The 12,959-nt window shown below is 41.8% G+C and overlaps 1 protein-coding gene across 4 annotated transcripts in view; it reads right to left on the bottom strand.

Moving 5' to 3' along the window:
* The window catches only part of ENOX2 (ecto-NOX disulfide-thiol exchanger 2), a 175,820-nt gene that overhangs the window by 94,653 nt on the left and 68,208 nt on the right, over positions 1-12,959 (bottom strand). For 2 of the 4 annotated variants that reach the window (XM_070365802.1, XM_070365803.1), the window contains exon 1: positions 6,775-6,798. The exons of 1 other annotated variant lie outside the window; for it this stretch is intronic. In XM_070365802.1, the coding sequence (XP_070221903.1) occupies positions 6,775-6,790 (16 nt within the window). In that variant the 5' untranslated portion in view covers positions 6,791-6,798. Of the gene's footprint in view, positions 1-6,774; positions 6,799-12,959 lie in introns of those variants that run through there. One more of the 4 variants, XM_070365801.1, reaches the window with a different exon arrangement.

Genomic DNA, 12,959 nt, shown 5'->3' with positions numbered 1-12,959 from the left:
CTGTAATGTGATCATTAATTCTCTTTTCTTTTCTTCTCTTTTTGCCAGCCTGCCTTCCAATCTTCCTTTCATATTTAGTGTATGTTCACTGAATATCTTCTATGTGTTGGCATTATTCTAGATATTGAGGATATTATGGTGAGCCAAGCAGGCCTCATCCTTGGTTTTATGAAGCTAACACTACAGTGAAGGAGGGGGATATAAAAATATGAATGAATATAAAATAATTACACATTATGATAAATGCTCTGAATAAAGAACTGCGTCTGATGAGAAAAATGTCAAGCGACAAAATTAGGAAAATGATAGTATCTACCTTAAAAGTGTATTGAAGATTAAATTAGATAATGTGGGTGAAGAAGTTAGCATGGCTTCTGGGTTATATTGAGCACTTGCTAACTGGTAATCATAACATGGTAATAAATAAGATGATGATGTAGAAGTAGTCCTAGCCTTCAAGGGTTCAAAGTCTACTGAGAGACAGCATATATATGAGTTATTGCACTACACTATACAGATAACAAAACTGAGGCGTGGAGAGTTTAGGTCATCAGCTCAATATCACACAGCTAATAAGTGGTAGAACAGGAATACAAGCCCAGACAGCTCTATTGCCAATGACCACAGTCTTATCCATCATACTAAACCCCCCCCAAAAGAGCCCCTTTATTGACTGTGTTCCCCTAGATCATTAAAAACATTACTATCACAGCTCTTACTACATTATATTTTCATCACCTTTTTCTGTGGTTGTCTCTCCTGCTAGGCTCTGGAATCCCTTATTCCTCCTTGTTATTCCTAATGCCTAGATACTGTATCTGACATAGAGAACATGTTCAGTAAACAATTTTAAACAAATTAATAAGGAAATCTATGAGTATATATAAGGGAGGCCTGCACAGACATTGTTCTTTCCAGAAGCAGATGCCAAACTATTTAAAACGGGATACTATTTTGTTGTTGTATTAAGATGAAGTCTATTTTAGTGGGTTTCTTATGAATATTTTAAATGGAGAGAGAGGAGATAAAATGGTATTATAGTCCAAACATGCTGATAATGTAAGAGAATCACAATTACAGAAATACTAACTTTAACAATGATAGTTCTGGAGATAGGGAGATAATTTTCATCACAGAGAAATTCTTTATGGGTAAGAAAGAACTGACTGGAATTTCTTGAGAATTTAAAGTTATTAAACTTACTAAAATAAATGTGTGTGTAGCAGCCATATTTGTTAATACCTTGAGGGTAGGGAATATAAACCTCATTTACTTTTGTATAGTCTACAGTGACTAGCTCAAAGTAGGTGCCAATAAATAGGCTTTTAAATAAATTAACTCTGCAAGGACTTAGTAATTGTCCAAGTGGGACTTACCTGCAATGCCTATTTCATAGAGCCATAGCCATATAAGATGGCACTGTGTGATCCAGAACAGAACTTAGCTGCTAGTCATTTTTGCAGAAGGAAAATGGTGGTTCAAAGCTGGGTAAGACATCAAACCTCTGGAACATATCAGGATTTAGATAAATGGTGAATGATAGTAATTATAAGACCAATAATAGTTAATACTTTTTAAATTCTTATGTGCCAAGCATTATTCTAGGCACTTTATATACATTAATTTGAAACTCAAAGCCCTATAAAGTAGGACCTCTCATCATCCCCATTTTACTAATGAGGGTAGTGGAAACAGAAAAGTTAAGTGACCTGTACAAGCTAACCTCATACATTAGCTTGCAGTGGAGCTGGGATTCAAACCCAGGCAGTCTGGCTCCACTGATCCACAGTTCATGCTCTTAACTGCTGTTCCATATATAAACCCAGTGGTTCAGTGGTAAAGAATCCACCTGCCAATGCAGGAGATGTAAGAGTCATGGGTTTGGTCCCTGGGTCGGGAAGATCCCCTGAGTAGGAAATGGCAACCTGCTCCAACATTTTTGCCTGGAGAAATCCAGGGACAGAGGAGCCTGGCGGGCTACCATCCAGCAGGTCAAACAGTTGGACATGACTGAGTTAGCATGCATGCACCTGGCAATAACACTAGGAATACCAAGACAAAGGAAAAGAGAGGAAGTTAAGAAAATGCTTGCATGGAACATGGCAGAAAACCCCATCTCTAGCATATTATACAGGACCTTGCATGCAGCAGGTATACAAGGTCTATGTTGTGGAAGATTATGGCACAAGGGCAGGGTGGGGTGTCTTAGAACTCAATAATATTGTATTTTCTGTTCTGCAGCTAAGGGAAAGGAAGCAGCAGGATAAATCATGTTTGGGGTCTACATTAAGCCTAGGGCTCAAGAGTTTATCTTCTGTTTGGTATTTGTTGCTCAGGAAGCAATATTGTGCATTGTACATGTTATTTTAAATCCTTCTTCATTTTCTTTGAAAATTAACAATCCATCATTGTGAACAATGCACTGACACCCCAGGCACACCCCCATTCTCTGTCTGATCACAGATGTCACCAGTGACGCCACATCTTGCATCATGGCTATGCAGGGTCAGAGAATTGATGGGGGCTTTAAGACAAGGCTCCCCAGAGGCTTGAGAGAGATGATGCTACTAGGCAATACTCTTTATGAGTATTACCAAGGATGGATCAAGGAACCACTCAAAGGGATCAGGATATCACAACATACTCTTTCTTGGGGAAGGGAGAGAGAAGGAAGGGGAGGGAAAAGAAAAAAAATAAAGGGAAAGGGAAAGGTTTTTATGCTGGCTTATATAGTAAGTAAGTATTCTCACATGAGCTGTGAGTGTGGTGGGGCAGAGCTAGATCCTCAGGGTCTGCAGATGAGAACCTCAGGGTAGAGGGTGTTTCACAAAGTAACCTTCATGCTATAAGACTCATTGTTCTAGTCTATAAGCTGAAGAGTCCTGGAGAGAGCCACCTCCATACTGGAGCAGTAATAGGAATGTTCAAGGTTTTAAACTAGATATATAAGAAGCTAGGGTGCCAAGCCAGCCCTCCAGATGGCAGTTGCAGTGGGGTTGGGGTGTAATGAGGAAGAAGGTCAAACATTTTGGCATATGCCTCTCCAAGGAACTCACAGCATTTACCCTACATTTATGAAGGGATCAGGGTACAGTGGGAGGAGTACAGACCTGGGGCCCAGATCTCAGATCAAGTCTTGGCTCTGTTTATTTCCCAGCTGTGTGACTTTAGGCAAGTTTCGAAAACTCTTTAGCCTGTTTATTCACATGCAGTTAGAGATAATGGTATCTATCTTTCACGTACTAAGCTAATGATAATAATGTTGATTCCTAATATTGATTAAATGCTTGCTTGTGTGAATGCATGCTTAGTCGCTTCAGTCGTGTCTGACTCTTTTCGACCCCATGGACTGCAGCCCGCTAGGCTCCTCTGTCCACAGGATTCTCTAGGCAAGAATATTACAGTAGGGTGCCATGCTCTCCTCCAGAGGATCTTCCCAACCCAGGGATGGAACCCGAGTCTCCTGTGTCTCCTACATTGCAGGCAGATTCTTTGCTGCTGAGCCACCAGAGAAGCTGATTAAATGCTTATTATATGCCAAACACTGTTTTAAGGCTTTATATGAGTTATTTCATCTAATCTGCATAACAATCCTATGAGATAGGTAAGATTTATCATTAGATCCATTTTACAGATAAGCAAAATGGAACACAAAGAAGTTAGGAAGTTACCCAGGGTCCCAGATGGAGTTAATGCTGGAGGTGAAATTCAGATTCAGGCAGTGTGGCTCCAGATCCCACACTTTTGGCCGCTGAGCTATATCCTATCACCACACTATAAAGAACGCAGAACCTGAGATCTGACACAGACCAAGTACTCAGTCGTGATTTAACCCCACTTCCCTTATCATTACCTTTCTTTTTTTCTGTATAAGAAAGAAACTATTTGGCTGCTGTGTGGGGGTCCCTTCTCCCACTTCCCTAAGTTGGAGCAGGGGCCTCCTTAGTTACTTCAGGGTGATTTGGCATGAGTGAGTTGAAGAATCTCAGAGATAGTCCTTGTCAATTCAATGTGATGAGCTGAATGTGAGCCAGGAAAACAGGTTGAAGTCGGAGGCAAGGGTGGTGGAGTCCCAGCAGGCTCTACGATGGGAACCTTGGAGGGCTTCCTCTGTCAGTAAAAGCAGAGGCGAGCTGTCCTAGAGAGGCTGTCTTGGGCTTTGCTGAGGTCCGTAATTCCCCACTCTTGGCTTCTTGGGCTTCTGAGATACCAGTGAACTCATATTACACTGGTCAAGGGTGAATGGTTGACCGTGGTTCTCTAGTCCCTAGGATTGCATCATCACATTCCACGTATTCCCTCACCTAACGTTTACATAAAGAACACCAGAAGCATAACTGGGCCACAAAAAATGCTACTAGACACCAGCTCCTTTAACATCTCTACTAATTGCCTGATAAGCCACACGTTTCTTTTCCTGGTTTTGAGACAGACACATGACTATTACTGTCTGATCCCAGATAGTGTAGTTACCGGCTTTCAACTGGAAATCTTACTATTTAATTAACTAATTGCATTTCAGGTACTGAGCCTGCTCTTTAGATTAATGGCATGGTTGGTGGTGGAGGTGGGTGTGTAGAGAAAGAACAAAATAGAAGCATAAAACTGAAAGTTCCCAAAGCTCTGTGGTCAATGCTTTTCTGAGGTAAGTTGCGTAAGAGATGACTTGGCAACCCCGCAGCTAGGCTGTTGGAAGTCTGGCAAGATCTCTTGGAGGAAAAACAAATAAACAGCCCAGAGGTTAATCCACAAGCCGTTTTGCTTTAGCCCTTGTTGCTGAAAATCTTTCCAACATGTTTCAGTCCACTTCCTTGCCATAGGAGATAGAGTAAAACAAAGATAAATATAGCCTGGGCTAGATCTGGAATTAGGAGGGCTGAGTTTGAGCTCCGGCTCCACTATTTACTTGTGGTGCCGTAATCGCTTACACCCGTGTTTGTCCAAGTGCGTTCCAATCATGTGCATCAGAATCACCTGGAGTGCTGGCTAAACAGCCAAGTTCCAGGGTCCATGGCTGAGGCTTTCATCTGAGTGGTGCCAAGAATCTGCCTGTTGAGCAAGCAGCCTAGATAACTCTTATGCCCACTACACGTTTGCAAAACACAGAGTTTCAGTTTTCTCATCTGTAAATAAGAATGGTGAAAACAACACATGTGGTCAACCCGAATCTTTGAGTGAGGTTATGGCAGAGCTTCAGGATACATTCTGAATATTAATTTAAGAAACATGTTAAATCCATGTAGCATTTGATGGTACCAAGGTGAAAAATCCATGTTTCTCTGCTCTTTGAGGGGCTTATAGAGTAATGGGAGAGACAAACGTAAAAACAAAATTATTGTTTGATAATGGCTAAATGGGTGTGAAGAAAGGGGAGGCAGTTACTCTGCTAGTATGAGAGGTGGTGGTGGAGGTGGGAGGGGAGCATAGAGGAAGTGATGCTAAGCTGGAGAAGATTATTTTAAAGTGGGTTTTGAGAGAGAAGTCAATTATGGTACTGTGGGTATCTTAAAAGTGTAGCAGATAAGGCTGTATTTGTGCTAAGTCTAAGACCTATAATAGAAAGAGTTCTTGTTTGGGGGGATGGGTATGAGTGGAGAGTATTTTCTGTATCTGTTTACTTATTACTCCTGGCTCCTAGAAGTAGAGTGTTAAACTGGAGTCATTTTGTGTTCTCCAGTGTGTGGGACTCTGAGAGGATGGGTATTCAAGTATGTTGTTGACTTGCACTGCAAGTCACTAACTGCAAGGCCATGGTCTAAGTTAGGGGGTGGGACACTGGCTATGAGCACTATAAACAAGTCAAGTGTTAAATCCTACTGATAATGGGAACTCTGGCTTGAGAACTAGCTGCCTCAGCAGAGAGATCCTCGAATATTAAGGGCAATGCTATATATACACATACAGCCACAGCAGGCAGTGACTAATGGCTCTGCTTTGGGCCAGCAACTCTGGCCCCGTTCTGGCTTCTTTACCTCTACAGGCCAGCCCAACTTGAGTTTTCAAACTCCACCTCAATTTGAAAATAATCAGGAAACAAAAGACTTTACTATACAGAAGGTCACACTGTCCCCACTTCCCTTCATGTTTCAAAATGACTGAGGTTTTCTGGAAACCTGTAACACACTTTCAACAACTCCTTTCATGCCTTTGCCCAGACCAAGGATAATAAACTCTCAACCCTTAATGCTGTATGACCTCAAGCAAAGAAAAAATGGAGTTGTAACAATGATTAAGATCGTGGTTTTGGATTACATCTGAGTTCTAATCTTGGCCTGCAGCTTATTAGCTGCATGATTCTAATGAAGTGACTCTGTTCATTTTCCACATTTGAAAAATGAGGAGAACAACAAGTACCTATCTCATAGGGTTGTGGTAAGGATTAAAAGAGAAGATATGTTGGAAAAAAAGCCCCACTGCAATGCCTAGCTTAATAAGTAGTAGCAGAATACTAGTAATCATTATTAATACATTAACCATACTGGGCATTACCTCTGATACCTTTTGGAAAACAGGGGCTATTATGGGTGAGAGGGGAGTGTTATGATTACTTCAGGAGAAAAGAACAGGAAAGTACCAGTATAGGAACCAGCCATTAATAATAGTGGGGAATGTATTTAAACGAAGAAGAAGAAGATGGCTTCTCTTTAACCAATTCTTTACCAACAGCACTGCCAGAAAGAACAGCAGGACTAACGTATATGCCTCTTATTTGATTGATGCATTTTCTAAAAGCGGTACTGCTAATAAAATCCTCAAAAGATTTTCCAGTGTTACCTTCCTCCAAACCCATCAGACCTGCTGCCAAAACCCACTTGCTTTTTTTTCTCCAAAAGCATGAATGGCATTTGTATCCAGGCTCTTCTCTCATGATCACCTCACCTACGGTGGAGGAAAAGCACAATAAGTTAGTGTCACGTCTCAATTATCCGTGACCAGGACTGGGGGCAGTGGGGTAGGCAGGAGAAGAGGTTACTCTTCATGGCCAGCTTTCCAGGAAGACAAAGGAAGGTTAGAAAGGGAGGTCACAGCATGGACCTGTGTGACAGCTGGGCAGAGGACACCCACTCTGTGTATCAGCCTATTCTAGGAATAATTCGTATGCAAGTGATTTGGTCAGCAGTTTGTGATTCTGGAACACTATTCATAAAAGTGCCTTTCCTGGAATCTATCTTATATATGACGTATTTTTCCCCATTTAATTCAATAGTTCTCCTGAATATTTTAATACAGCAATAGTAGTCCAAATAGCAAACACATGTGAGTTATTGACTTTCTTTCCTTTTATCCATTTCTGCTGTAACTGAAATTTTCTTCCTGAGTGAATCTCCAGGCCACTAGTGACATTACCTTTAATCCATTCGTGTTTCTTTTTCTTTCTTTCTTTTTTAAGTTGGTATTAACATGGAAGAGACATAAGCAGTTAAAAAATAAAAGATGTCTAGGTTGGTGACAATCTCCAGAGCAAAGCTTACAGGGACTGGTAGAGCAAATTTGATTTGAAAATGATTACACAAGGTGAATTCTGTGTAAATAATGAATTGGAAAGAAAATCAGGCTGGGAGTATTTGCTTATCCACTTATTTCCACATGGAAGAAAAGCCATAATTCCTGTCAGCCTGTGCTTACAGCATGCCTAGATTGGCCAGAGAGAAACCAACCAGTGACGAAAATAAATACACAAGCCCACTTGTTCACTGCATTCTCTGTCAGGTGCAACACCAAGGAAAGCCATAAAGATAATATGTCTTTAGGTAACAACCCATAAATCCATGGTTACAGTTCAAGCACTTAGCTTCAAATTCCCAAATGACCATGCCACTATTCTTTCCTCTTCCAGAAGCTAGAAGTTCATTGTCAAAAAGGAGGGGAGGGGAGGCGAGGGGCAAGGCAGCTGAAACGCTCAGCGACCCTAGCAAAATTCTGGGAAGGCTTGCCCTCCTCACAAATCACATCTTGAGAAACTAACTGGTATGTCGTTGGAAGACACTGTCATAGCTAGCTAAGGATTTTATCAAAGTGCACCTAAAACAAAACAAAACAAAAAATGAAGTGTGCCTAGCTTTCAAGAGCAGTGTTCCTTATAATGTACAGCTGATTTCTGTATATCAAGTCTTATTTTTCCACTGACTCACACTTTTTTCTATTTTTTAAAATTATATATTGAGTAGTTATAAAGAGGAATTTATAAGAGACAAATGTGAAGTATAAAAAACAATGATTCATGGCTCAAGAGGGAGGGGATATTATATACTTAGGGCTGGTTCGTGTTTTTGTATGGCAGAAACCACCACAACATTGGAAAGCAAATATCCTCCAATTTAAAAAAAGAGAACAAAAAGCCAAAACAAATGGTGCACTTAAAATTGTATATACAACAGGCAGTTGAAGAAAAAGAATATAACTATTACTTTTAAGGGTTTCCCAGGTGGCGCAGTGGTAAAGAATCTGCCTGCCAATGAAGGAGATGCAAGAAACGTGGGTTCCATCCTTGGCTCAGGAAGATCCCCTGGAGAAGGAAATGGCAACCCACTCCAGTATTCTTGCCTGGAGAATCCCATGGACAGAGGAGTCTGGTGGTCTACCGTCCAGAGGGTCATAAAGAGTCAGACATGACTGAGTGAGCGCGCATGCATTCATTAACTTTAAAGGCCACCATGTGCCCCTCCCCTAATTCTTTCCATCTCCCCTCAGAGATAACCACTATTCTGAATTTTGTCCTAATTATTCCTTGCTTATCTTTATAGTACTACTATGCATAATGACTGTCTCTTCAGAATGCTTTATCTGATTTTCAGAAGGATTCTTCAGTCTCCAGGAGCTTTAACTTGTGCTGTTCTTCACATTCCAATGAGCTCCCTAGCTTGCCCCCATCCACCTCCAGGTTGCCCAGTAACTGGTAATCTATGAACAAAGGTAACATTTAGTAGTGAATTCACATAGAAAGTCAGGCTTCCCAGGTGGTGCTAGTGGTAAAAACCTGCCTGCCCGTGCAGGAGACGGAAGAGACCTGGGTGCGATCCCTGGGTCAGGAAGATCCTCTGGAGGAGGGCATGGCAACCCACTCCAGTATTCTTGCCTGGAAAATTCCATGGACAGAAGAGCCAGGCGGGCTATAGTCCAAGGGGAAGAACCGGACACAACTGAAGCGACTTAGCATGCACACATATGGAAAGTCATTAATTCTTTTGTAAGAAGGCTACTTTTGTTTTTCAAGTGAATTTCTGCATGGGTCTTAATTTGTTTACCCAGAGTTTTGGGGACATGGTGGTGGCAGTGGGCTAGCAAGCAGGGTGATAGGGCTGTGTGTATTGCCTGTACATCAGGGTTTGGAGTTAGAAGACTTTTATTAATTTGCTGGCTATGTGACTTTGGGCCAGTCATTTAATATGACTTGGTTCCCTCATCTCAAAAACACAGACAACAATAATATTGATTTTACAGGGTTGGTGGGATGGTTAAACAAGAGATATTAATTGTACGAATATTTTGAAAGGTAGAGGATACTCTATCAAGGTTACTCGTTAATGTTGCTGTGGCTCTGCTGCTGTTGTTGATGCTATAATATCAGTCCTGTTAAAATCAAGGTAAAAGACTAGATGGTTATGAATTTTTGAGAGTCTTGAGCTAATCCACAGATTTATCCTTGCCACCTGTCTGGCAAATCTGGCACAGCACAGACAAAATTAAAATTTCCTTTCCAACTCCATACTACTGGTCTATGTGGAATCTTTCCACCTTTGAACATTTCCCTCAAATCCCACTGAACCAGCCCAAGCTGCATGTGTGGGAGTCATGTTTGCTCTGGCCTAGTGCAGAAGCCTAGGGCAGAAAGTAGTCACACATTAGAGGTATCCAACATTTTCTCTTTCGAACTATTTCTTATAGGATGGTGCCGGCTGGTGACTCAAACAACAATCTGTACACGATGTGTTCATCACCTGGTCAATTTGTGCCTGAGGAACCTCCTGAAGGTCTTGACTTTTGCCTGTGTGATATTAACATAACCATGTGCATGTCCTTACCATTTTGTTTTTAAAAGGGTCTTCTCTTCTTGAAGATCTATGAGAATGAGAATAAGCAGTGGAAAGCCACGTTTCCATTCTGCAAATGATATAATCAAATCTGTAAATGGGCAAAAATACACACAAGAGACGCTCCATAAAACTGTTGGCAATTATTTCAGTGAACAGACACAAGTTGTGTATAGTCCCCACAGCTGCCGCAGGTGTGGAAAGAAGAGATTCACACAACAAAGGGGAAATATCGATCATCTTCTGAATATGGTGCTGGGCTACCTGCTTGGGCGCCCAGGAGGGGATGAGGGGGGAAAAGCGCTGTAATATTCCCACGCGTTTCCCAGCCTTGAGGCAGGACAGCCACATACCCTTCTGCTGCTAAGGAAAAAAAAAAAAGACAGGGCGTAGACACATGGGACGGGCTGTTTGACCTCTGAGGTCATGAAGCTCTTGCCCTTCGCCTAACAGCTGACGCCTGGAATAAGCAGGCCAGCCCAGCATGGCCTCTGCAGGGGCTAGCAAGAGGGCTCCAGCTGAGGGGTGGCTGCAGCTATGGCAACAGATGCCCAGGAATGAGTTAACACCAGCCAAAGGGGTTAATGGGAGAGGCAAGGGCTTTTATATCAATGCACTAGGGAAAGAAACGCAATACAGCGGGAAGGAGGTCCATTAATAAAGCTGAGTGATAAAATCCACCACCATTCTTAAATTGGACTTGGCTACTTAAACTGCTTTTCCAAATCTGTTCCTGGTATTCTAGTTGTTCATCGAGACACTAGCTTATTTAAAGAATAAAAACAATATTATATTATAAAGTGTAAAAGGAGAAAATAGGATAGGCAGAAGGGTATAAAATTAGACTTGCAAACAGAGGAAGAAAGGAAAACAAGAGATGTCTACACCTATGTTATGTTCTGAATATGTTCAAACAGCTTGTAATTACCAACAATCACCACTGACAATAAATTACCCCCCTATATGTGGATTACAAGCTGCATTATCATGATGCATTAGAATCAATCTGAGTACTAATGATAATGGGTGGTTGGGTGGCTAAACATGGCCCCCAAGTACTGCTGACTGCCCTCTCTTTCTGTGGCCACAAAACAACTGTCATCAATAATCTCTCATAGAGAATGTTTTCTTATCAGCAGTATGTCCTCAAAATATCCCTGGAAGGCAGGTCGATATGGATGGGCTTTTTTGAAGAAAACAGGGAGGCATGGAGAGGTTAAGTGAAAATTAGCGGAGGCAGCATGACCATTTCATGACAGAATTTGGTTTACAAAGAGAGGCGAGGAACAGAGGCAAAGTGCCTTGGGCAGCTCCTTCGAAGCTGGCAGGACCTATTGAATGTAGTGGGTCAGAGTTTTCAGCTACTCTCTCAGCTACTGTGAGGAGTGTAGATGCCTCAAGCCACTATGAATGGGATATATGGTTGTAGCTCAAAGCACAGAACCACAGAGTACATTTTTACTTCTGGCAGAGTACAATACAACATCAGAGTAAAATTTCACTTCTGAGAAGAAAAAAAAAAAAACAAAGTACCCTGGAATCCAGAAACCAGCAGAGTTCATTTGAATAGTTTCATGAATGAACGAGTGGTACTTAGTGTTTTTCTTAGTCTGAGAGGGTCACAAGAGAAACAAAAGACAGTTACTTCCCTCAGAGAGTTTATAATCTACTTGGGGGTAGGGGTGGGCAAATTCACGCATGAAATGAAGACCAACAAGACTCTTCTATAAAAGCCCTAAGAATAAAGTGACGCTCTTCTTTGTCCTACTGGCTAGAGAAAAAGAATGAGAAAATCTGAACGGTGAGATGTTGGTAAGTTCCTCCATAAATGTCACCAGGAGAACTTATGCTGACAAGTGTATTAGCTATTTCCAACAGAAATAAATATACTCACAAAGGGTTCACAAAGGAGGTGAACAGGAGAGAGCATGGGGTACACAAGAAAGACAGATGAGGTTCCAGGGAACCAGGACAGATGTGTCTGCCATTATTTGAATATGATCATCTCATTTCTGAACCAAACTGCATTGATGATAGGGTCTGCTTCCCTGGAGACAGCACTTCTTGGGCCAGCACATCTGCTTGGTCTGTCCCAATATACAGCTACAGTGCAGATAATTCAAGATGGAGTGCTCTGGTGAGCACATGGAAGGCAGATCGTCTGTTGTGGGCTGAAGAGAGATCCACATGTTTTAGTTATTAGACATAAAAACGGGCCAAGCTGTCATTCTGTTTCAGAAATTAAGGTGTTTGACTTGTGCGCCTGTCCAGATGGAATGTGAGGCCCCTCATAGGCTATCTGCAAAGAGGGACTGAATTTTCCTGAGGGGGAAAAAAAAAAAGCATTATGGATCTGTTTTAGTGACTTAGTTGGTCTTCATTATTATTCCAGATGATGCCTTCCTGAGCCACTTCAATTCCCGCTTTCTCTGCTCCACAGCCTCAGGCTATACATCTCACCTTTCTTACAAACAACACTGGCTCTAGGAGACATGCGCAGGGGATGAGGATTACTAAAAAAAAAAAAACAATAAAAACCCAACCACTGAACACACATGTCCTGCACACAGTGGGTCAGCAGTATGACTGTCACAGGTGAAACTTGAACATTGTAAAGAACAGGCTATAGAGCTTCCCTAGGTCTACTTGCAAATTTCTCATTGAGAAGAATTAAATTCAGAATTGCAATCTGACTATAACCCCCTCTGCGGCTTCCCAGGTAGCTCAGTAATAAAGAATCCACCTGCCAATGTAGGAGAAGCAGGTTTGATCCCTGGGTCGGGAAGATCCCTTGGAGTAGGAGATGGCAACCTGCTCCAATATTTTTGCCTGGGAAATCCCATGGACAGAGGAACCAGGAGGGTTACAGTCCATGGGGTTGCAAAGAGTCAGACATGACTAAATGATGGAGCATTCACGCACATAACT

Source organism: Bos mutus, chromosome X (genome assembly GCF_027580195.1).
Source record: "Bos mutus isolate GX-2022 chromosome X, NWIPB_WYAK_1.1, whole genome shotgun sequence".
Classification (NCBI taxonomy): Eukaryota; Metazoa; Chordata; class Mammalia; order Artiodactyla; family Bovidae; genus Bos; species Bos mutus.
This window is presented reverse-complemented; position numbering and strand designations above follow the sequence as displayed.